Source organism: Orycteropus afer, unplaced genomic scaffold (genome assembly GCF_000298275.1).
Source record: "Orycteropus afer afer isolate SDZICR_OR568_19922 unplaced genomic scaffold, OryAfe1.0 scaffold00313, whole genome shotgun sequence".
Lineage (NCBI taxonomy): Eukaryota > Metazoa > Chordata > Mammalia > Tubulidentata > Orycteropodidae > Orycteropus > Orycteropus afer.
Window position 1 is genome coordinate 3321841 of NW_006921900.1, and position 25949 is coordinate 3347789.

The window sequence follows — 25949 nt, forward strand, 5'->3', positions numbered from 1 at the left end:
GGTCACATTCACAGGTATCAGGGGTTAGGACTTGAACATATCTTTTTGGAGAACATAATTCTATCCAAACATGTAGGAGCCAGGGACAACTGCTCAGAGGAGGTGTGTGAGCTTAAAGGATGAGCAGGCACCAACCATTCATTCATTCAACACATTTATTGATCACCTACTGTATGCCAAGCTCTGTCCTCTGCTTGGGGATCCCACAGTGAACATAAAGGATGAGGTCCATGCTCTCATGGAGCTCACACTCTATCAAGTGAGAGGCGATCAACAGACCAAGTAAGAACTTCAGGTGCTGAGGAGTGTGTGAGGAAGGTGGTGGGGCAGGGTAGTCACTGGGGAAGCTGCTTTATAATCAGCAATTAGGCAAGGCCTCTGGGAGGAGATGACATTGTAGCACAACCCTGAATGATGAAACTATGGGAAGAGTAGGGGGATAAGCTTTCCAAGGAGAAGGTATAGAAAATGCAAAGCCTCTGAGCTGGGATGGGTCCTGGAGTGTTTGACTGAAAGGCCAACCTGGTTGGAGCCAAATGGATAGGGGCGAGTGGAGGCATGAACAGATGAAGAGGTCATCCTTGGTATAGGCAAGAAGTATGGTACATGGCGCATAGTAGGTCCTGCTCTTATGCTCATCTCTATCCACATAGCCTAGAGCAAGGAAGGAAGACAAACTTGGATTTAATTGTCCAAAGTGCTCTCCCTCTGTCAGTTTCTTGGGGTTCTTCTAGGCCTTCAGAAAGGACAGTCCAGGTCCTCCTTCCTCATCCTTTCTATAGGTGTGGCTAGTTTGATGAGGTCAGTGGCCAATGGTCACATATTTATTTAGGTCCTCATCAGCAGTGACCTAGAAAGAAGCAATCAACTGCCCACCCAACCGCTCACATCATCTCACCCTGCACTCCTGTGCGCCTGTGGGAGCACACACATGGCAGCCTAAGGCTCCTCAGTGGGTGTATGGGTCTGGAAGAGAGGAGGCAGGAAGAGCCCCACAGTGCCCACCACACACACAAACACAAACACCCACAGGAACAGCCGGTCAACCACCATGGCCACGTACTTCCAGTCCTCAATGACCTGTGGGCAGATAAAGGGGCTGGTTACAGGTGCTAAGCACTGAGGTCTTCCCTACTTTCCCTCCCTTACTCCAAGTCAAGCCCTCACGGTCAAGTCAGTGACCCCCCACAGGCCACAGGCTTGGAACCACATGCTAGAGTAGCAAGTCTGAGTTCGAGGCTGGTCTCTTAGATGGAACTCTGTGCCTTTCAGTGTCCTCAGACTTAATGAATCACCCCTACCTGCCTCCTACAGCATTGCAGAGCCACTGGGTACTAGGGTTGTACAGAAAAGTTAAGACTAGAAGGGGTTATTAATGCAGCATATTGTGATTTGAAAACCCAAGCTAATACACAAGGGGGATAATGCCTGAGGATCACAAGGCCCCTTCTCATTTTCCTCCCAAACCCTCTGCCAGAGCTGGTTCTGCCCAAAGGAAGGTTTGGGTACCCCATAGCTCAGTGGGTGGGGCAACTAGAGCCTGTAGGACACCTGGAAATCAGATTGCTTAATTTGATCACTTCATTTGAGGCATACCTCAGAGATAGTGCAGATTTGGTTCCAGATCAGTATAATAAAGCAAACATCACAGTACAGTGAGTCAAAATTGTTTGGTTTCCCTGTGCATATGAAAGTTATAATTATACTATAGTCTATTAAAGGAGCTCTGGTGGCACAGCACCTAAGGCATTTGACTGCTAACCAGAAAGTTAGTGGTTCAAACCCACCATCTGCTCCACAGAAGAAAGATGATCTTTCTTTTACTTCTGTAAAGATTTAAAACCTTGGAAACAAAATAGGGGTCACTATGAGCCAGAAGTGACTTGATGGCAGTGGGTTTGATTGTTTCTTTTCTTTTTTTGGGGGGGTCTAGTCTGTTAAAGATGCAATACTCAAAAGTCAAACTCACTGCTGTCAAGTCAGATACAACTCATAGCGACCCCTCCTTGGGTTTTCAAGGCAGTATCGCTAGGGAAGTAAATTGCCCAACCTTCTCTCCAAGGAGTGGCTGGTGGGTTTGAACCACCAGCCTTCTGGTTAGTAGTCAGATGCCTTAGGCATTACGCCACCAGAGATCCCTTTTTTTAGTTGAGTTTAGTCTATTAAGTATGCAATAGCATTATGAAAAAGGAGCTTGGAATTTGACTGCTAACCAAAAGGTTAGTGGTTCAAACTCACCAGCCACTCTGCAGAAGGAAGATTGGACAATCTACTTCCATAAAGATTTGCTGCCTCGGAAACCCAATGGGGGTCGCTGTGAATCAGAATCGATTTGATGGCAGTGAGTTTGTTTCTTCGGTCACATTATGAAAAGTATGAAATATTGGTAGAATTACCAAAATGTGACACAGAGACAGAAATCACTTTTTCTAACAATACATGTTGTTAGAAAAATGCACCAATAGACTTGTTCAACAAAGAGTTGCCACAAACCTTCAAGTTGTTAAAAAAAAAAAAAAAAAACCCACAAAACAATGCAGTATCTGCAAAGCGCAATAAAAGGGGTATGCTTATAATAGTAACCAGTAACCAGTTGCCCTTACATCAGCTTCAACTCATGGCAACCCCACGTGTGTCAGAACTGTGTGCTCTGTAGGGTTTTCAGTGGCTCATTTTTCAGAAGTGTATCACCAAGCCTTTTTCTGAGGCAGTTCTTGGTGGAGTCAAATCTCTAACCTTTTGGTTAATAGCCAAGTGTGTTATCCGTTTGCACCTGCTATTTCCTATAATTAAGACCCAGCCTCCTCCTTTTCCATCATCTGGGTTTCTTTCACTCCTGGGTCTTCTCAGACCTTATTGTCAGGTGTGAGGTTGACAGAAACCTGGCTGGCCTCCACAAGTGCCATCCCAGACATGCCCACCACCCTTTGTGCTCGGGGAAACACTGAGAGACCTATGTACCCAGTGTCTTGGCCTCCCTGATGTCTACTTTCAAGTCCTCACCTATCTGGATCACACTGCATACTTTCCTGGTAAGCATGGTAGGACCAGAAGGACTCAACAGAGGCTCCAGAGTTGGGAATGCGGGTGGCAACAGGCAAGCTGATGTCAGTGACCCAGTTCTTCAGGGCCAGTGGATGGTGTGTGTTTACCCTCCAGGATAATCCAGTTTTGAGCTAGCGCCTCCACCCCCCATCCTACATGCCTGATGCCTGTTCCTAAGCCGCAGCAGGCTCTCATGGCACTCTCCCCAGCTTCCTTACATTTCTTTTTGACAGTCCTAATTTCAAAGGGTTTTTTTTTTTTTCTTTGTTGCTGCCTTTTCCCCCTTTTTATATTTTTGTGCTATTTATAGTGACCAGTTAATCACCAGGGAGGGTGAAAGTGCTGAAGACGAGAAACACAGCATGGGCTGGCTGAAGGGTGGGCCTGTTCTGGGAGGGAAGAAAGCCTCTTTTGTCCAACTAGACGTGAGAAAGTCAATCACCTAATGAGTCCACCATGTGCTCAACACAGGGCAAGGCAGTGGGAAGGGAGGGCAAGAGAGTTTAAGAACATCAGAGAGACCTGGATATGGAACTTGGTTCTGCCCTGTGCCAGCTGTGTGACCCTAGGCAAGTCAGTGAGCCTCTCTGAGCCTTACTTCCCCCATTGTAAAATGAGAATTTGAGTAAAAGCCATGGCACAATTCCAACTCATACCAACTCCCATTGAGTTTCAGGGTGGTAGGTAAATCTTTACTGAAGTAGATTGTCTCATCTTCCTTCCGTGGAGTGGCTGGTGGGTTTGAACCGCCAGCCTTCTGGTTAGCAGTCAAATGCCTTAGACCCTGAACCACTAGAGCTCCTTTTAATCCCTTCTGAGTGGTGTCTTATAAAAAGGGAAAACAAACGTGCACTGGGGAAGACAGATATTAAGTGAAGATACATCTACAAGTAACCAAAGAAATGCAAAGAAATGTTTAGGCAACAGAAGCAAAAAGAGGCAAGGATCTTTCCTTAGAGCCCAGAGAGAAAGAGACTGCCTAATCTTGCTGATGCCTTGATTTCTAACTCTGAGCCTCCAAAACTTTGAGGATAAATTTCTGGTTTTTACAGCCACACACTTGTGGTAGGTATTTTTTTTTTGTTACAACATCCCTAGATAACTCAGTGTGGTGTAGCAAATTACTTAGTGCGGCTTTTCTACCCATAAGTCTTTGTAAACTCCAAGGTGGGATTTTCTATGAGCAACTGAGGAGCTCCTGATTGCTGCAGTTGTCCATGTATTTCTGTTGGGAGTGGAACAAAACAATGCTCTGGGAAGTGCCCACTCTCTCTCAGGTGCTTAGAGTTCTGATGCTATGATTGGCTAGTTTGACTACCCTGACGGGCTCAAAAGGAGGCTTCCTAGGGTCAGAACTCTCTCTGACTGCTGGTTGAAGAAGACATGCTGCTGAAAGAGACACGCGCTCGGGAAAGAGACACGTGCTGCTGGGAAAGAGACACAAGAGACACGCATTGCTGAGTGAGACACCGAGGGACCAGTACTGCTGGGAAAGAGACTGTGAGAGACTGTTGGCCGAGGGACGGTGGGCTGGGAGAGAGACTGAGCATTTTTCCTGAACTCGAATTGTAGCCTGTGGTGCTTCCCTAATAAACCCCATAATCTGTGAGTTCTGTGTGGCCACTGCAGCGAATTATTGAACCCCGGAGAGAGGTGGTGGGTGCTTTGGGAGGAACGGTTGGTGAAAGGGCTGGAGGGAGGCAGCATGTCTGGCCTTGTAGGAATAGGCCTTGGGTTACTGCTGGTAATCCTGTCTTTCTCTTGTAGGGTTAGAGAAAGTCAGAAGATGTGGCCTCCTTGCCGTTTTTGCACTCAGACATCAGGATTCCTTGGGAGAGTTGTTGTTGTTGTTGTTATGTGCTGTCGAGTCGGCCCCGACTCATAGTGACCCCTCCTTGGGTTTCCAAGGCAATATCACTACGGAAGTAGATTGCCCCATCTTCCTTCCGAGGAGTGGCTGGTGGGTTTGAACTGCCAGCCTTTTGGTTAGCAGTCAAGTGCCTTAGGCACTATGCGACCAGAGCTCCTTGGGAGAGTTAGCAGAAATGTATGTCAAATCCTAGCAGAGCACCTAATGTATGGTCAGGTTCAGTGAACGCTGGCAATTATAATAACAATGGGTCCTGGTTGGTCCCTTCTTGCTAGAAACATCAGGAGGCCTGTGAGTGCCAAGGGGGTGGTGAGGCCTTTAGAAGAGTGAGCTCAGGGGTGGGTGCTGGCTCAGCCAGGGGTACAGAAGAATAGTACTTCTCAATCTGTAAGGTGCACGTGAACCATTGGAACCAGTTGCCATGGAGTTGATTCCAACTCATAGCAACCCCATGTGTATCAGAGCAGAATTGTGCTCCATAAGGTTGTCAGTGGCTGATATCTCAGCAGCAGATTGCCAGACCTTTCTTCTGAGGCACCTCTAGGTGGACTTGCACCTCCCGCCTTTCAGTTAGCAGCTGAGTGTGTGACCCGTTTACACCACACATGGATTCTGTGAACCATGGCACCAAACCAAAACCAAACTCACTGCCGCTGAGTCAAACCTGACTCATAGCAAACCCTCTTTGGGTTTCTGAGGCGGAATCACTACAGAAGTAGATTGCCCAACCTTCCTTCCGAGGAATGGCTGATGGATTTGAACCTCCAGCCTTCTGGTTAGCAGTTAAATGCCTTAGGCAATATGCAACCATGGGACTGCTGGTTAAAAATGGAGGCTCCTGAACACCTCCCCCAGAAATCCTGGCTCCTCTAGAATGGGCAGCCCCAGAAACTGTATTTTGAAATGTTCCCCAGGGGTTCTCATTTAACCAGCAGGGCCCCAAGTGACACACTGATATTTGAGGAACCAATGAATTAGTTAATAGTGAGCTACTAAATGGTTTTAAACTAGAACATAACATGGTCAAATCAATGTTTTAGAAACTGAAATCTGATAGTAACATAGGGCTCAGCTTCTCTAACTGTAATGTGCCTGTGAATCTCCTGGGGCTCTGGTTAAAATGCTGATGCTGATTCTGCAGGTCTGGGGGAGGGCCTGAGATTCTGCATCTCTAATAAGTTCCCATGGAGCCCTGTTGGCACAGACAGTTAAGCGCTCGGCTGCTATCTGAAAGGTTGGTGATTTGAACCCACTCACCAGCTCTGCAGGAGAAAGACCTGGAGATCTGCTCCCGTAAAGACTCCAAAACCAAAATCAAATTCACTGCCAAGGAGTCGATTCCTACTCGGAACCACCCCCATTGGGTTTCCAAGGCTATCAATCTTTACAGAAATAGATTGCCCCATCTACCTTCCATGGAGTGGCTAGGGGGTTTGAACTGCTGACCTTTTGGTTAGCAGCCAAATGCCTTATCCACTACACCACCAGAGCTCCTTCCCATAAAGACTCCAAACCAAACCAAACTCACTGCCATGGAGTCAGATCCGACTCATAAGCAACCCCTCCTTGGGTTTCCAAGGCAGTATCACTATGGAAGTGGATTGCCCAATTTTCCTTCTGAAGAGTGGCTGGTGGGTTTGAACCACCAGCCTTCTGATAAACAGTTAAATGCCTTAGGCCCTAAATCCTATGGGGCACTTCTGCTTTGTCATATGAGATCACTATGAGTCAACATCCACTTGACAGAAGCTGGCAACAGCAGCAAGTTCCCAGGTAATGCTGATGTTGCTGGTGTGAGGACCACACTCAGAGTAGCAAAGATAGAGAAGAATATCTCACGTCCTATATTCCGTGTGTTAGCAAGTCTCTTCTTTCTTTTTATAGTGTCCTTTTGGAGCTCTTTTCTCTCAGTACAAACTAAAGGAACCCCAGTGCTTTCCCTTGAGAATGTGCCTAGTGAAAAGGAACAGAAAGATAAAAGCAAGGAGATATTCTCTTTGTCCCCATGTAGCTCCAGAGAGGGAGACACCATGTTGTGTCATAAAAGCCTGCTCAAAAAATCTGACCCAATAAGGTGTTGAAATGAGAACATTCACAAGAATGAAGCTGCTTCTTCTGCCTAGTATGGAAATGTGTGAAAATTTTTGTTACGATCACGTTCTGCGTTTGGTTCTTATGAACTTGTCCTTAGAAGTGTTATTTGTTCAAAGGAGTTGTTTGAGACTCCAAACATTAGCACTCGTTGCTTTGTCCTATAAAAATCTGTAATTCTAGCAACTCTACTTGCTAATTTATTACACTGGTAGCAATAAAATTTTAACTGAAGTTTCTGTACTTCTAAAAGCTATAAATCCTTGTAAGTCGTCTTTGCAAGTTGGAAGAGGATGGGAGCAGATACCCTGGCTGCCCAGCCCACATGCATTCCCTAGAGGTGGGGCAATCAATCACCAGTCCATGGCAGCCTCGCACTTCAAGAGCCTGCATCTCTCTGCTTCTCTGCAAGAAGGATTTCTCCAGTACAAGGGGGCTTGCTCCATAACAAGCTGGCACCACCCAGAAGTGCTGGGAATTAATATCCTTGCGGCTGCCCTCAGTTTATGGGGGATGAGAGCTGGTATATACTCCAGCCTTACTCCAGTGGGACGATTCTACGGCTTGTTCCACGTGGCTTCTCAGAAGGTCCCCAGTGGGACTGAGCCAAAGTAGCCTATAGCAGTAACCTGCTCATTGATACTCAATATTGGCTTTCCTTCTGTCCCTGTCTGGCTTTCCCCACTGCCTCACTGTACTTCCTGGAATCATCTCTTAAATAAACCACTTGCACCTAAGTCCTCATTTCAGGGTCTGCTTTTTTGGGTCACTTAAAATGAACAGACAAAAAAAGATCATTGATACTTACTTCGCACCCCTCCCCTGCCACCTATACACAAAGCTGCAAAAAAACTCATGACACTTTTGGATTCCTTATTCAAGAAATTTGAGAGTCCCTGGGTGGTACAAATGGTTCACACCATTGGCTGGTAACAGAAAGGTTGGAGGGTTGAGTCCACCTAGAGGTCCCTCAGAAGAAAGGCCTGGCAATCTACTTCTAAAAAATCAGCCATTGAAAACTCTATGGAGCACAGTTCTACTCTGGCATGCATGGGAGCATCATGAGTTGCTGTTGCTGACTGGGGTGTGTGTGTGTGTCTCATTAATTAACTGTGGGTAGTGGGAGACTGGTGATATTATCTGGGCTCAGGTAGGTGGGCAGGGGCTAGGCTAATGACTTACACTCTGGTCTTGATCGTCACTCTTCATGTGCTGGGCAATGAAGCTGACACCATCCAAGGCCTCCTGAACATCCTGCTGGAACCTCCCAGAGGACCTCAGCCGGAAATCCCTGGGGATACCTGCCGAGTTGGAACCAGCTGGAGACTTGGGAGCTGCAGAAGCGGGATTCACAAAATACATGGAGTTCCTGTAGAAGTTGGAGGGGCTGGTAGAGCCCATGGAAGAGGAAGTGGTGGTGGCCTCGGTCTTGGTCAAGCACAACTGACTGGGCTGGGGAGCCTTGGTAGGGCTGCTTTCTGGGCGCTTCATGAAAAGGAAGGTGGGCAGCTTGTGTAGGAAGCAGCGCTGGACCCAGGGTGCCATGGTGTGGGTGCTGGGTGAGCGGTGGTGCACATTGAGTACACAAACACTGGTGACAATGGAGAAGGTGACCAGTACCATGGTGAACATGAGGTATTTGCCAATGAGTGGCACATCCAAGGAGGTGGGTGGCACAATTTTGGAGATGAGCAGCAGAAAGACAGTCAGGGCCAGCAGCACAGAGATGCACAGTGTCATCTTCTCACCACAGTCAGAGGGCAGGTAGAAGACAAGGATAGCCAGTGAGGTGATGAGCACACAGGGGATGATGAGGTTGATGGTATAGAAGAGTGGCTTGCGCTTGATGATAAAGTCGTAAGTCACGTCCACATAGCTAGGGTCCTGTGGGTTCACCGTCCTTCGCCCTGGAAGAGCCACAATGTCCCACTCACCACTAGGAGTAAAGTCATCAACACTGGCTGTGGGCGACTTGAGGACCATGTCGATCTCTGTGTGGTCATAGGTCCAGGAGCGGAATTTGAGGGTGCAGTTCTGCTGGTCGAAGGGGAAGTGCTTCACTTCAATCTTGCAGGCACTCTTGTAGATGGCAGGGGGCAACCAAAAGATGCTGCCATTGGAGCGGACCACCACATTGGTATAGAGGGACACTTCATAGGTTCCATCAGCGCTGGGGGCAGGCAGGACATGGAGGAGAAAGAACATCATGAAACTCATGGATAAGGCTGTGCATGTTCTCAGAACTCCCCAAAGAGCCCTTCTGGATCATTTCCCATTAATCACATTTCTAACCCCTCTTGCCCTCATTTTCTGAAAGGAGCCTGTTTTTCTCGGCAGCTGCATGCGGTGGGGGGAGCCCTACCATGAAGCAATCTGAAGGCCTCACATGAATAGCTCTTTTAAGCCTCATAATAGTCCAATGAAGTAGGTTTTATTATTATCCCCATTTTACATATAGAAAAACCAAGGCTCAGAGAAGTTATGTGACTTCTCCAAGGTTAGGAAACTAGTAAGTGGTACAGCTAGGATTTGAACACAGGTTTGTTTATGTCAAGACCACGTACTCGTAATCATTTAACATTACTGTTGGTATCATTCCAACCCAGGAAGAATCTCTTTAGTTTCTTCCATCTACATAAGATATTTACATATAGGAAGTCAGTGCTGCCAAGACTGACAAAGCAACTGAAGCTTAGAGAGATGGTACGGAGGACAGAAAGAGCACTGGACTGGGGTCAAGAGGTTGGTCCTGGTCCCAGCTGTGTCTGATGAGTCAGACAATAACCTCCCCTCTCTGGGCTGCCATCTGGAACTAAGGGCACTGGCTCTGTTTATCTCTAATTCTTCTTCCAGCCTAATGGCCGGAGTCTGGTGAAGCACAGATGGGGCCAAGGGCTGGACTCAGGACTAGAGGATCCCTAGAGGCTGGGCCTGCTGCTAACATGGGGTCACCATGAGGCCTAGTCCTTCCCAGGCCTTGGCCCACCCCCAGCACTCACTTATTATACAGTACGATGTCAGGCAGCCAGACACGCTTTGCAGGGATCCTCAGGATATTCACGCCTTCGTAGTGGGAGCTGTCCCAGGTTAGGCGGTAATCAGTCCATTCCTGAGCAGACAAGCAAGGCCCTGTCACTTGTAGGTCAGCCACCTCCAAGGGGCAGTCCTGGAGGAAACGTCTCCTAGGCTGGACATCCTGCAGGGCACTTACCTGTTTCAGCCAGACGTTGGTGGTCATGATCTGTTCTCGCTCATTCTGGGGAGGGAAATGGGGCTATCAGTTCACCAGGAAGGAGGAGCCCTCACTCATGGACTTCACTTTACCACACAAAAGGCTCTGAGCACTAGGCTCAGTGACCCGCTGCCAGACCAAACATCTCTTGAATGGGTCAAAAGTATTACACACCCAGTATATCTGAGACAAAGGAGCTCTGGTAGCATAGTGCCTAAGGCACTTCCTTGTTAACCAGAAGGCTGGTGGTTCAAACCCACCAGCCACTACTCAGAAGAAAGGTTGGGCAATCTACTTCTGTAGTGATATCGCCTCAGAAGCCCAAGGAGGGGTCACTATGAGTCAGGTCCGACTCGATGACACATAACAACAACAACAACAACAGCATATCTGAGACAATGCCTCTGATTTTTCTCCAAGCCTGGTCCTCCTTCAGCCTCCCTATCTCAGTGAATGGCAGCCCCCACCCACCTGGTTCTACAAGCCAGAAACCTGGGGATTATCCCTGACATCTTTATCTCTGATCCATCAGTAAGTTCTATAGATTGTATCTCCTATATGTGTCTCAAATTTGTCTGCTTCTCTCCATCTTCACTGCCACCATCAAATGTCACCTGCACTATCATAGTAGCCTCCTAGCTGGTCTACCTGCACTGTCCTGGCCTGCCTTTAGTCTATTCTCTATAGAACAGCCAGGGCAGTCCTACTAAAATCTCAACTCTTCAAACTATGTCACTCTGCTCAAACCCTCCAGTGCCTCCTCATCTTACCCAAAGTAAAAGTCAAAATCCTGCCTATAGCTGCAGGGCCCTACATGACCTGTAGATCATGAACTCTGTAAACTTATGTCTCATTACTCTCCCATTTGCTCATTCTACTTCAGCTACGCTCGTCTCTTTGCTATTTTCAAACACACTCCTTTGCACAAGCTATACCTTCTTCCTGGAAATTCTGTGAAGGAGTTAGATATTTATTCTGTATTTGAGGGAAGTCACAGAAATGACCCAAGCAAGGATGAGATTAAGGGGGAAAATGGCTGGAACTTTGGCAAATTCATTGGTAGCACAGTGCCTAAGGCATCTGACTGATAACCGGAAGGTTGATGGTTCAAACTCACCAGCCACTCCATGTAAGAAAGACAGGGCAATCTACTTTCGTAAAGATTTACCACCTTGGAAACCCAATGGGGGTCACTATAAGTCAGAATTGACTCAATGGCAGTTGGTTTTTGTTTTTGTTTTGTTTTGGTGTACAGGGAGCTCTGGTGGCATAGTGCCTAAGACATTTGACTGCTAACCAGAAGGCTGGTGGTTCAAACCCACCAGCCACTCCTTAGAGGTTAGATTGAACAATCTACTTCTATAGAGATACTGCCTTGGAAACTCAAGGAGGAGGAGTTATGAGTCAGATCTGACTCAATGGCCGTGAGTTTTTTTTTTTAGGGGGACAGATGTGGGGAGGAGTCAGTGCAGAATGGATGTAGAGACACCAATCAGGGGAGGCTTGTAGTGGCCCAAGGAACTCTGGTAGTGTAGTGGTTAAGGCATTAACCAAAAGTCGATGGTTCAAACCTACCAGCCATTCCATGGAGGAAAGATGGGGCAGTCTGCTTCCATAAAGATTTATAGCCTTGGAAACCCAATGAAGTTACTATGAGTTGGAATTGACTTGATGGCAGTAAGTTGTTGTTGTTGTTTTAAGTGGTCCAGGTGAGAGATGGATGATGGTGGCTTAGATGCTTGTGGTAGGATTCATATATGCATTCAGAAAATATTTATCAAGTATCTGGCATATCTCAGATACACTTCTAGGTACCCTCTGCCTTCAAGGAAATTACATTTTAGTGGGAGGAGGCAGAAAATACACACTCTACATAGTGGGTGGTGTCAGGTGGTGATAAGTGCTATGAAGAAAAACAAAGCAGGATAAGAGACACAGGAAGACAGAGGTGTTATTTTATGTGGAAAGGTCAAGGAAGATCTCTGATAAATTGACATTTCTGTCTGTCTATTGTTTCAGGAGGAGCTCTGGTAGCATAGTGGCTAAAGCACTTGACTGCTAACCAGAAGGCTGGCGGTTCAAACCCACCAGCCACTCCTCGGAAGGAAGGTTGGGCAATCCTACTTCCGTAGTGATACTGCCTCGGAAACCCAAGGAGGGGTTGCTATGAGTCGGGGCCGACTCGACGGCACATAACAACAACAACAACATTGTTTCAGGAGGGAGGGTTATGGCCACGAGTCTATGGAAACACACTTATTTTACCTTCAGTTTTGAAGGGTATTTTGCTGGTTGTAGAATCCTAGGTTTTCAAGCTTTTTCTCATAGCACTTTTAAAGTGTCATTTCATTTTCTGGGTTCCATTTTCAACTGTCAGTCTAATTGTTGATTCTTTGAAGATAATCTTTTTTTTTCTTCCCGCCCCCCTCCACCTGATTTTAAGATCTCCTCTTTGCCTTTGGTTTAGGAGTTTAAGTATGATGAATCTGGGTGCAATTTTCTTTGAATAGATCCCTCATGGAGTTCATAGAGCCTCTTGAATCTGTAGCTTAATGACTTTGGTGCCTTTTGGAAAATTCTCAGCCAGTATCACTTCAAATAGGAGGCTCTGGTGGCACAGTGCCTAAGGCATTTGACTGCTAATCAGAAGACTGGCAGTTAAAAACCATCAGACTCTCCTCAGAAGGAAGATGGGGCAATCTACTTCTGTAAAGATACTGCCTCAGAAATCAAAGGAGGGGTCGCTATAAGATGGCAGTGAGTTTGGTTTCTGGTTTTTGGTATTACCTCAAATACTCCTTCTGTCTTATTCTTTGTCTTCTTTTCTGGGAACTCCAATGATAGGTTTCATTTTGCCCCAAGTTATCTTCCTTTCTGTATTTTCCATCTTTTTTTCTCACCAGTTTCTGTAGATTTTTCTATTGACATCTCTTCCAGTTTACTAATCCTCTCTTCTGCTGTGTCCAATCTGCTATGAAACCCATCCAATGAGTTTTTAACTAATGTTTTTGTTTTAAGTGCTAACATTTACTTTTGATTCTTATTTACAGTTACCAGTTTTCTGGAGAAATTCTCCATCATAATAATTTTCTTGAGCATATCAGTATCAAAACTAAAAACCAAACCCACTGACATCAAGTTGATTCTGATTCATAGCAACCCCCATCACGTTTCCAGGGCTGTAAATCTTTATAGAAGTAGATTGCCTCATCTTCCTCCTGTGAAGCAGCTGGTGGGTTCAAACCACTTACCTTTTGGTTGACACCCCAATTCCTTAACCACCAGTGCCACCAGAGCGCCTTACTTTAAAATAATATTACTTTACCTGAAACTATTGCCCTGAGATGATCTTTAAGTCTTAAACCAAAAATATCCTCTGAATTCTTCTTAAAACTGAACAACAATTTAGCTTAACTAGTAAAAAAGTCTGCCTTGAGTCTGCTCTTTTAAGATCTATATGGGATCAAATTGATAAAAGCAACTTGAAAGATTAGATAGGAATCTTAGGGGGCAGTGTGTTTGTGTTAATAAGGGAGGAATAACTCAGAAAAGGGGGGTGAGAATGGCTGTACAACCTGAAGAATGTAATCAATATCACTAAATTTTACATGTTAAAACTGTTGAATTGGTGTATATTTTGCTGTGTATATTCTGAACAATGACAAAATAAGTAACATTTAAAGAAAAAATACTTTAAAGCCCACATATCATGGTAACTTCACTATCTTGATCATCTGTGGATCGTTTCTATTATCTGCTTTTTTCGCTTGGCCTTTTCTTACTTTGTGTTGTCTTATAACATGCTTAGTGAATTTTTGTTTGATTTTATTGGCAACCAGAGAGTATTTAATTTTGCTTTATGACATACAGTTAGAGTAGGAAGATCACATTAATCCAGAGAGAGACTAAACTGGTTCAAAGTATATTTTGGGTTTTTTTTTCCATTTTAAAATATATATTTTTTTATTATATATGTATTTTTTTTAAATTGTGATTTGGCTAAAAGTTTACAGAGCAAATTCACTTTCCATACAGCAGTTCACACACACACACACGTTGTCTCATGAGATTGGCTATAATTTACCCCAATGCAACAGCTCCCCTCCCACTTCCTCCCAATAGTTACCTCTTCCCTGTGTCCATTCCCCCACGCATTCCATATTTCAGTTTTTATCAGAGCTGGTCTACTTTGCATTCATTTTTGCCCCTAGCATGGCCCTTCCAAGGTCCCCAGCAAAGCTCCATCTCCTTAGTGGGGCCCAAACTCCCAACATTTGTCATCTCTGTTCTGTGTGAGTGCAAAAGTTCAGTTAGACTTCTCAGCCTCTTAGCCATCACCTTGTGCTCAGCTTCTTATTCTCTGTGCCCTATGCTAGGTGCCATCAAGTTGCTTCAACTCATAGCAACCCTACGGATAACAGAAGCAAACACTGCCCTGTCCTGATGCATCCTCACAATAGTAGGTATGCTTGACCCACTGTTGCAGCCATTGTGTCAGTCCATCTCATTGAGGGTGTTCCTCTTTTTCACTGACCTTCTATTTCACCAAGTATGAGGTCTTTCCCCAGGAATTGGTCCCTCCTGATAACATGTACAAAATAAGCGAGACCTGTCTGCTAGTTTGTTGCACTGTCGTATCTTGTGTGGTATTGTGATGCTGGAAGCTGTGCCACCAGTATTTCAAATACCATCAGGGTCACCTGGTGGATAGGTTTCAGCAAAGCTAAATAAGACTAGGAAGAAGGACCTGGCCATTTACTTCCAAAAAGAAAATAAAGCCAATGAAAACTTTATAGATAACAAGAGAACATCATCTGATGTAGTGCCCTATACCATTTACTTATCAAGCGAGGAGAAAGGCAACAGACTGTCAGGATCACCTCATTATGTGTCCTTGCCCTTCAGGATCCTGACTTCTTAAATCTTGGGAGCTCTTCAATACCTTCAAACAAACTTTTTTAAAAAACGCTTTTGTTCAGCTTTTAAAACTGTTCTTGTGAAAAAGTTAATCTGCAACAAGTTACTCTGCCATCACTGAAAGTTAAAAACTCTCGGTTGTCTTTAAATCTTTTTATTAATTGAGGTATAATTTACATACAATCAGATATATAGATCTTAAGTGCACAGTTTGATGACTTTTAACAAATGTGTGATCCATGTAATCTACCTCCATTTCACGATGTAGAACATTTCTATCACCCAGAAAATTCCCTTACTCCTCACTCTCCTTCACTCCCCCAGCAGCTGCTGAGTATGCCTGAGGACATCTGTGTAGGGCCCTGGACCCTTTAAAGACCTGCTTCTAAAGGCCTGCTTGTCTTACTCAGCACAAAATCTTTGCCTGCTCCCCAGAAACTTTAAACTGGTTGTGCCCACAGACCTCTTTTCCTCAAAACAAACAAGCCCCCTCAAAAAACAGAAGAAAACGGAAACCACCCACAACCTAATATGTGCTCCATACATAAGCTTTCTGGAACATATCAGCCCACAGTGGTACTCACAGGCATGGGGGCTAGAAGCTGTGTACCCTCCTGCTTCATTGGCTCCTGTCACCCCACAGCCCCACACAGCTGATCTGGCAGGAGAAGCCTGAGCCTGGAAGCATGGCCAGACCTGCTTGCCCATTAACTCTCACCAGGGTGGCAGCTGCAGGGTAGCAGCTGCGCTCAGCTATATTAAGCAAACTTCCCTTGGTTGGGTATATAACATCCAGACACCAGCCTGAGTGAGGCCTGGCCGGAGGCCCTTATTCCTTCCAGTCTGGCTGTAGAGTGGAGAAGGACAAAGAAAATAAAGCTCTTTGCTCTGCCCCTACTCTTGCACTGTGTTTCTGGGAGCCTCAGGGGAGGGAACCAACATTAATATGGCCAAAGCTTTCTTATTTATTTTTTAAAATTTTTATTGTGATTTGGGTGAGAGTTTACAGAGCAAATTCATTTTCCATATAGCAGTTCATACACACTTTGTTTCATGACATTGACTGCAGTCCTCACAATGTAACAGCTCTCTTCTCACTTCCTCCCTGTAGTACTTTTTCCCTGTATCCTTCTTTCCTATGCACTCCTGCCCCCTGAGCTATCTCCCTGTGCGAATACTACCTTTCTGTTTTCCCAAGACTTATCATTCTACCTAGTGTGAATGCTCAGCCTATATGCCTGTCTGGCCAAAGCCTTTTTGGGTTTGAGGGGCTGGGTTTGTGGGAGCCAATTGTGCTATTGGAAGAGGCTCAGCGTTAAGAAGGTAGCCATCTAGAGAAAGACACAGATAGGTACACAAGAGGCACGGACTACAAAGAGAAACGCTTTTACACATACAGCACTGCATTGTCCGTGATAACAAACATTAATTTACAGGTAAGTAGATGGGTAGACAAGCTAAATGATCAGGAAAGTCTAGGCAAAAGGGAATATACCCATGATCATACATAAGGTTGGTAGACAATATTTCTACATGTGGTGGTTATGCTTGTGTGTCAGCTTGGCTGGACCTGGTTGAGTGGCTGGGCAGCTGGTGGTAGTTATTCCCCATGATGAGACTGGCAATCAACTCCATGTTGGGATCTACCACAAGCAGCTGAGTAGCTGCCTTAGGGAATGTAGTCTGCCTCCTATACATAAGCAGCAGCTTTGGGAATGGTCTCTAGCCTATGACACGCTTGGACCCTGCATGTAGCCTTGTCGTTGTTCAGCAGCCTGCCATGCTCAGCCGACCTGGGGACTTACAATGGACTTAAATTAATGGCCTTCCATGTGGTTTGGTAACATCAGGACTATGCCTTTTTGTCGACCTTGGGCTCGTTAGCCTTAGCAGCCAGTAGCTGCCTGAGTAAAGAGATGCCTCTAGCTTCAGTGGGCTGGAAGCAAGAGGCAAAGCTGAAGCCCAAGGTCAAGGAGCTTTTACACAGCCCCTAGAGCCTGGCACTTTGAACTTGGACTTAAAGCCTCCAAACTGTAAGAGAATAAACTTCTGTTTGTTAAGGCCATCCCATTTGTGGTATATTCTTGTCAGAGCAGTACTAGGTAACCAGAACATTACGTAAGTATTTGTATATGCTGTAAGAATGTCCAAATATATAATAGAGCTAACAAGGGGGAAAGTTATGATAACTTCTAGGCCACAGTCAAGCACCCTGAGGGAGCGAGTAGTTCGACCTGTGTGCTTGGGACCATGGTTGCAGGGACATCAAGCTCAACTGGCATAACATACTACATAAAAACATTGTTCTATATCTTACTTTGGTAGCGTAGTACCTAAGGCACTTGACTGCTAACAGAAGGCTGGTGGTTCAAACCCACCAGCCACTCCTCGGAAGGAAGATGGGGCAATCTACTTCCGTAGTGATACTGCCTCGGAAACCCAAGGAGGGGTCACTATGAGTCGGGTCTGACTCCACAGCACATAACAACAACAACAACAACAACATATCCTATTTTGGTCAGTAGTAATCTTAAAAGAAGGAGCTCTGGTAGCATAGTGTCTAAGGCACTTGACTGCTAACCAGAAGGCTGGCAGTTCAAACCCACCAGCCACTCCTCGGAAGGAAGGTGGGCAATCTACTTCCGTAATGATACTGCCTTGGCAACCCAAGGAGGGGTCACTATGAGTTGGGTCTGACTCGATGGCACATAACAACAACAACAACAATCTTAAAAGATTGCAAGTGGCCATCTAGATGCAACAATGGATCTCTCCTCATCTAGAGCAAAGAATAATGAATGAACAAAGATGTATGGAAACAATTAGTCCAAAGGACTAACAGACCACGTGATTATTAGCCTATATGACCATGAGACCAGAAGCACTAGATGGTGCCCAGCTACCGCTGTCAACCACTCAGAAAGGGATCAGTGCAGGAGATCCTGGATAGAGTGGGAGAACAATACAGAATGAAACTCAAAATCATAAAAAAGACCAGGTTTACTGTCTGATAGAGCCTTGTGAGACTCCCGAGACTATGATGCCTAGTTATCCCTCATGTCTGGAACTGAACTCACTCCTGTGGCTTCCAGCCAAACAACAGACAGGCATATGGGATGACCATTCACATCAAGTAGATGCATTCCTTTGAGTGAATAATTGTGGGAGAACAGAAGGGCATTATTTGCGTAGGGAGATAGCTCGAGGGTAGGAATACATAGGAAAGAGGAAGAACACAGGGAAGAGGTAACTATGGGAGGAACTGGAAAGAGAGCTGTTACACTGCGGGGAATTGTAGTCAATGTCATGAAACAAAATGTGTATGAACTGCTCTATGGAAAATGAATTAGTTCTGTAAACTTTCACCCAAATCACAATAGAAAGTTAAAAAGAAGAAGAAGGTAGCCACTTGACCAGGAGGAAGAATTTAGCCTCCTTGGTTATCTCCTTCCTCACAGCTGGATACAACACCCTGCACTCTCTTCAAGTGAATGCTCCTCAGAGCTAGTTTCAGGGGCAGGGTTCTAACCCTGTGGGTGAGAGTGTGAGAAGAGCCACACCAGGGAAGGTTTACAATGAGCCATGTTTCTCTAGAATATTTACAACTCAGAGACAGCAGAGAAGGGGAATTCCCTGTCACTTCAGCCTTCCTCCTGTTCCCCACCCCACCACACATTCACACATTAAGACCCAGCCATCTTGGCTGTGAATTCTGTAATCTACCTCTCCATTCCAAACCCCCAGTGACTACTCTACTTTGTCCACACCCTCACTCACCCTGGCTGGACCAGTGTAGCAGCTGCCCCTGGTTTTGACCCTGCACCTGAGCCTCCGCACTCATCCATTCCTCCAACTTGGTTCCTATTTTTCCCAAGTATGGGACAAGTGAGGTCATCTACTGAGCAAGCTGGGGAAGGTAATGGGATGAGGTTTCAAAGACAAGGAGGGGCACCTATGGCTATGTTGGAAGCCTAGCTGAGGCAGAGTCTGTGCCAGGACCACTGGATGCCTACCAATGGTCATCTCCTTCATCTTTGTTAACAAAACCCCAACTTAATTGTTGTTGTTATGTGCCGTTGAGTCGGCCCGACTCATAGCGACCCCTCCTTGGGTTTCCGAGGCAGTATCACTACGGAAGTAGGATTGCCCAACCTTCCTTCCAAGGAGTGGCTGGTGGGTTTGAACCGCCAGCCTTCTGGTTAGCAGTCAAGTGCTTTAGCCACTATGCTACCAGAGCTCCTAGACACTGAATATTCCTGGACCTTTCTCCAGCCCCCTTGCCATGTATTGATAAGTCTAAGTCAACCATGGCAATACCATTTCTTTGGCCAATGACTGTCAAAGTCTTACATATGAGCTGCAACCCAGGCCAATGAGATACAAGGGGTTGTCTAGAGGGTAGGTTCTCTAGAAAAGTCTTCCTCATGTTTAAAAAGGGACCAAAAAGGGGATTTGCTATTTCTTGCCACAGACATTGTCATGTGAGAACTTTATACTTGGAATTGTGGCTGAGGTCTTATGACATGAGGTAAAAGCAAAAGAATCACAGAGTACTGACATCATTGAGTCATTGAACTAACCATCCCTGAGACTATCCACTTGCTATTTCATTATGTGACATAATAAATGACTTTATTGCTTTAGCTACTCTTCATTGAGCATTCTGTTACTTACAGCCAAAGCATTTTAATTGATACTGAGATCATGGATTCATGGATTCATAGGTGGCTGTAAACTGTGAAGCTAGAGCAGACAAAGTAGGAGGGTGAATCCAGGCAAAGAGAATAGCACGTGTAGGGTCACGGATGGCATTTGTAGAATAAAAAAAAAATCTTAACTTAGAGGGAGAGTTAAGGCCCTCAAAGTTCAGGCAAACTCCTTAATTTTTAAATATGGAAAAATATGAAAGGAACAATTTAGAACTTTCCCAGGAATCTGGGGCAATGCCAAAACTAAACCCCCAAGTCACTCAACTCCCAACACTGACCACTGCATGGCCACTCCTTTCCCTGAGACTCTGCTGGGGTACTAAAAACCCACCCTATCTCTCCTCTTAAGTAGGCCTCAAATCCAGGCTGCCCCTGCACCTACCACACTGATGAGCTGGGCCAGGGAGAGCTGTAGGTGGATGGAGATAAGTTGGGAGTTGCTGGTGGCTGGACGGATCAGGTTGTTATAGCGAGTTTTGTTCAGAAGGTCATCCATGAGCTTCTCCTCGGCGTTGGCCACACGGCAGTCCCCTGGGAAAATGCATAGTCAGACTTTCTGGGTCCTTGTCTAAATGACCCTCACTTTGGCTGATGGCTGTAAAGGGAAGGGCTAAGAGGGTCCGGGCTAGGACCACAGTTGCCCTCAGGGCTGACTGAAGCAGTTATGATGCTGGCAGGCCTGCCTCTATTTAGGGATCATTTTTGTTATCTAGTGTTGCTATAACAGAAATACCACAGATGATGCCTTTAACAAACAGGAATTTATTCTTTTACAGTTTAGGAGGCCAAAAGTTCAAATTCAGAGTGCCAGCTCTAGGGGCTGCGTGAAGGCCCCTCAACTTTGCTTCAGCTCCGCTTCTTGTTCCAGACCCACCAGAGCTAGAGACTAAGTCTTGAAGCACCCTCTTTCTCCTGCCAGGATTGCCTTTACCAGCCAGCCATCAAATATCTGAGTGTTTATCTTGTGCCAGGAACTATGTTATATACAGGGGGCAGTAGCAAGAAAAGGCAGAAATGGTTGCTTCCCTCAGGGGGCTTGCAGCAGAGGTAGAGATTAACCAAACAGGGGCTTTATTTGCAGAGTTGGATGGACAGTGATGCCTTCACTAACAAGAGTAGTGGGTGGGGAGATGAGGAGAATAATACCCTCAGTTCAGACTTGGACCTGTAGAGTATAAGGTGTCTTCTTGTTGTTGTTAGCTGCCATCAAGTTGGCCCCAGACTCAGGGCAACTCCATACACAATTGGATTAAAAGCTGCCCAGTCCTACACCATCCCCATGATTGGTCATGGTTTGGATAATGTTCTATTGTGATCCATAAGATGTCCATTGACTGATTTTCAGAATTAAATTGCCAGGTCTTTGCTCTGAGTCTGTCTTAGTCTAGAAACTCTGCTGAAACCTGTTTAGCATAATAGCAACATGCAGGCCTCCACTGACAGAAAGTGGTGGCTGTATGAGATGCATTGGCCAGGAATCAAATTGGGGTCTCTCACGTGGAAGTCAAGAATTCTACCACTGAACCATCAATGCCCCATAAGGTGCCTTAGAGACACCAGAGGGAGGGGTCCAGCTGACAGTTGGCCTCTGCTCTGGAATCTAAAGGAGCTGTCTCAGCTCAGAGCCATATTCAAGGCCCAAGTTCAAATGCAGCCTCCTTCAAACAGCCTGACCCAGTGTCTTATGCTGGATTCTTTGGAGAATCAAAACCAGTGAGTCTTATTATATGCATATATATGCTGCCCAGTCTTACACCATCATCATGAAATATAAATAGATAGATGCAGATATATAGATATGAAGAAAGAGAGAGAGGTGTATTTATCTCAAGGAAGTAGCTCACGTGGTTATAGAGGCTGGTAAGTCTTAAGTCTGTGGGTCAGATGTCAAGCTGGTGGCTTCTCCTGACTCATGTAGCTATAGGGGCTGACAGACTCAAGACTGACAGTTCAGATGGCAAGATGTGGGCTCACAGGCTGCAGAGGCTGATAAATCCAAGATCAACAGGGAATATGGCCGGCTACTGGCTGAAGTCCAAAGAACCGGAGGTCAGATGATGATGATCCAGATGTAGGATCAAGATAAAAAAGCCAGAGAGCTTTGCTAGAATGTCCATATATATTGGAAGCAGTTTACACCCTTGAGAAAACTCCCTCTTAACTGATTGGCTGCTCATAGCGGTTCTCATCATGGAGGTGATTACATTATATCAGATCTCATCATGGAGATGACTACATCATAATTGCCAAACCACTGAGAACTATGGCCCAGCCAAGTTGACACAAAACTTTAACCATCACATCTAGCCTTCAGCCTACCTGGGCCCATAGCCCCAGATCTACCCCACTCTGCACCCCCAATCCCTTGCCAAGTGGTATCTGGGTCTTTGTCTCATCTTCCTCACAAGTCTGGGAGTGAAAGTGAAGCTCAATCTTGTTTATTCTGATGTCTTCAAGGAGAATATGTCAGGTATGGATGGGGGCTCATTTTAGAAAGAGGAAGACCCAGAGAAGGGCAAAGACACCTGAGCAGAGAACCAAGAGCAGGAAAAGAAATGGGAGTGGGCAGAGGAAATAGCATTGAGGCAAGAAGACAGGGGTGAAAAGGTTAAAAAAATAAGGTGGGTGTGGAGGATGCTGGAGAGGGGCTGCTTGGCTCATTGGATTTACAACTCTGATTTCATTCTCCCCTGAAGGGCTACTTCTATGAGTCTCACTGCACCACACCCTCTTTGAGTGGGACCAGAGGGTCTAGAACATGGGTTGACCTGATTGAGCAGGTCTACAGTGGACTCTTTGGTGGGTGCTGGGCTGGACACATGACCAAAGGAGCAGCCACTACCCTGCCTGCTCTGTGCATTTTCCAACTCACTGCCTATCTGGAGCAGATGCAATATTTAGTGCCTTGTGAAAGATGCTCCCAGCATCTGCTGCCTGCTGTCTCTCCCCTAGACTGCCCTGGGCTATAGGAGGGGGTCCTGTGGTTGGTTGGCCTAGATTCTGAGCCCTGCCTCTCACACTCTGAACCTATGGTCCACAGAGACTTAACTGGTCCCCACCCACACCCCCTGCCACAGACCAGCTGCTTAAATACGCTGGAAGCCAGTCTATAGCCCCAGGCTGCAGCTGGGCCCCTTCCACAGACCTTCTTTATTGTATATATTTGTGCCAACTTCTCATTTCACAGAGCAGGGTGTGGCTTGCCCAAACCCTCCTGGCATGTTTGAAGCCCCTCTGGGGTCAAAACATGCACCTCCTGTCCTCAGCCCTGAAGTGCTGGGGGAGACTGGATTCCACATCTCTATAGCTCAGGAGGCCAGCTCACCTGGGTTACTGGGAGGCCAGGGCAGCTTTGCAGGCTGTTGGGCTGGGATTCTGGCTCTGAGCCCATCTGGGATGCCTATGTGCTCATCTTTGGCCCTGCCTTGACTCTCAGGCATTCATCTGGCTCTGAGGGAACTTCTCCCATCCTGAATACCAGCTACAGGCTCCAGAGTTAGAAGGTCCCAGAACCTTAGACCATTTAACCCAACTCTCTTTTTCTTAGCTGAGAAATATAAGACCAAAGAGGGGAAGATATCTACTCAAGGATACCCAGTAAGTCAGCAGCAGAGCCAGGTTTAGGAGGCACTGCCTCTTTTAGACACAGGCCTGGTATAGACCCTTCATGTCCTCCATACTTCCCTTGCAAAGAGACTGCCTCTACAGAAGCCATAATTGGTATGTGCTAGAGCCAGGCTTGTGTTCATGCCTGTGCCTGTGTTTGTCCATATGTGTGCCAAGGAGTGGGGGTGGGGGAGACATTAGAGCTGGTACAGGCTGGAACACAGCCCTACCACCTGAAGAGGGGGGGATATCCCAGAACAAGCGCATCATGTTGAGGCTTTCCAGCCTGCTGCTTTATGCCTGTGAGGTCTGCTGGGTTCAAGGTACAAGGGACAAGCCTTTTCCTCCCAGCTGACAGGGGTGGCCCAGAACAGATGGAGGCTTCTGGGGCGTGGCTAGGGGTCACATTCCAGCCCAAGAGCTGACACAGTTAAACCAAGAGGCTACCACTAGAGGTCAGTCATGACCCAAATATTCTGATGAGGAGTGGCCCCAACCAGCCTCTGGCCAGGGCCTCACTTTCCTGGGAAGAAAGGCTTCTCTGGAAAACTGCTCCCCAGCAGAAAGAGGTTACAATCCCAGAGGAAGCCATAGCTGAAACACTAAACCGTGTGAGTGTGTACAGTTTATAAAAGCAAATAGGATCTTAAAATCTATATTGAAAAAATGGAGATTCCCTGTTGTGGGAACACATACTACAGAAAGTAATGGCCAACAGAATCTTCTTGGTAAATGGGCATCTAAAAGGCAGAGTGATTTTCACTTGGGGGTGTGTGTTCTTAACTGAGGAAAGGATTACAAGATGTGCATTTACTAAAAGGCAGCTGTGGATTCAAAAAACAAACGATGAGGTTTTACCTTTTACAAGAGGTTGCCACATTTTATCAGTGCTTCTCCAACTGTGTGTAAGAATCACTCAGATGCTTACATAAAATCAGATACCCAAGCCTACTTCCAGAGATTCTGACCCAGTGGGCCTAGGATGGTGCCCAGGAATCTGTTCTGAGTGATTCTGGTACAGGCTGCCCCAGGACCACACCTAAGAAACACTGCATCAGGCTCAAACAAAATATGTGTTCCTAAGTGTGTAGGCCAAGCATAACATCCCCATGAAATAGATGGGAAAACTGTGGTCCAGAGAGGAGAAAGGAATGAGACAGGATCATTCAGCAAGTGGTGGCAGAGCCGGGACACAAATTTGTGAGTGGACACCATCTTTGGTGAGATCTCCACATCCCTATAGGAACCTTGTGTGCCTCCTCCACCCCTCCTACTTCAACACTCCTTGTCTCTGTCCATGGAAGATAAGTCCCGCTTCTCAAGGTGAAGTAGGTATCAGAGGACAAGCTTGGGCAAGAGATAGGAGTTGGAAGGATCCCTAGACCTCAGATGGGGAAACAGGCCCAGAGAAGGCAGTCCTCATCATACCTGGACTCTGCCTGGAGAAGGGCTGAACGGATCTTCCTCTCTGGTGTCAGAGACTGAAAGTTCCTGAGTGGCACACCAGCTACCTAAAGTGTGTTTCCTGGAAGATCTGCCCCCCAAATTGTAAGACATTACAGAGATGGCGATTTGGGCAAGTCCCTTGCCCTCTGGGTAAGTTTCCACACTTCTGCAATAGCGGTGTTGGAGAAAATCTCTAAGACTGAGGAGAAAGGTTGCTCCCTGATGTCTACGCGGGCGGGTTGCGGACTGCGCTGTGATCTCACTCACTCTTCAGGTAAAGCGGCCTCCCAAGCAAGGAAGATGCCTCGGCCCTGTCCGCATAACCCCTTCGCGCTGGAGGTGAGTGGAGCTGCCTGCAAAGCCAGAGAGCCACCTAACCCAGCTGCCCAGGCTAAAGGCACTCGCCGGAGCGTGGCCCTTGCCGCGCAGGAGCGCAGAGAGGAGAGGCGGCCCCCACCCCAAACCTCGCAGACCCACCCACTCTGGCCCGTCCCCTCTGCTGTGGCTACAGGGTTCAGCTACACCCACGCTTCTACCCAGCCTGGACAACCTCGGGTCACTCCCCCGCGCGCAGGTAACCCTCTCTTCCTTCCACCTGTGGCCAGTTCAGCCACGCTCAGCCCGACCCAGACGCCCCTCCCTCCTTCTCCGAAAAGAACTCACCGCGCCCATAAAGGGCAATCAGGGAGAAAAGAACCAGGGCGTGCGCACCCATAGCGAGAGGGAGCTGGGTTGGCAGCCGCAGCGAGCTCAGCTGTCGGAGCACCACGGCTCTGGCGAGTAGCAAGCTGACCAATGAACGTCGGTCTGGGCTTTCGAGGTCTCAAAGCAGGGTGTGACCGGCACTAGGACCCCGCGGAGAGCCCGCCTAGCCCCGCGAAGGCAACATCTGTGAACCCCACCCACTCGGGGGTAGAGTCCCAGGCTGGCACGACCTCTGGGCGGGGTCGGCTCCCTGGTGTCGGGGCTGGCCCCTCCCCTTGTGGACCCTTAACTTTTTCTCTGAGGGTAGTCGCCTGGCGGCTACGCTTGG

At 46.7% G+C, this 25949-nt stretch overlaps 1 protein-coding gene across 1 annotated transcript; it reads right to left on the bottom strand.

Moving 5' to 3' along the window:
- Nucleotides 1–939: 939 nt before the first annotated feature.
- CHRNB4 (cholinergic receptor nicotinic beta 4 subunit) lies at nt 940–25631 on the bottom strand. The gene is made up of 6 exons (XM_007951847.2): nt 25580–25631; nt 20247–20395; nt 10218–10262; nt 10006–10115; nt 8189–9176; nt 940–1080 (listed from the first exon to the last, which is right to left on the bottom strand). Exons 1-6 carry the CDS (start codon nt 25629–25631, stop codon nt 940–942), a joined length of 1485 nt encoding a protein of 494 aa, XP_007950038.2.
- Nucleotides 25632–25949: the final 318 nt, after the last annotated feature.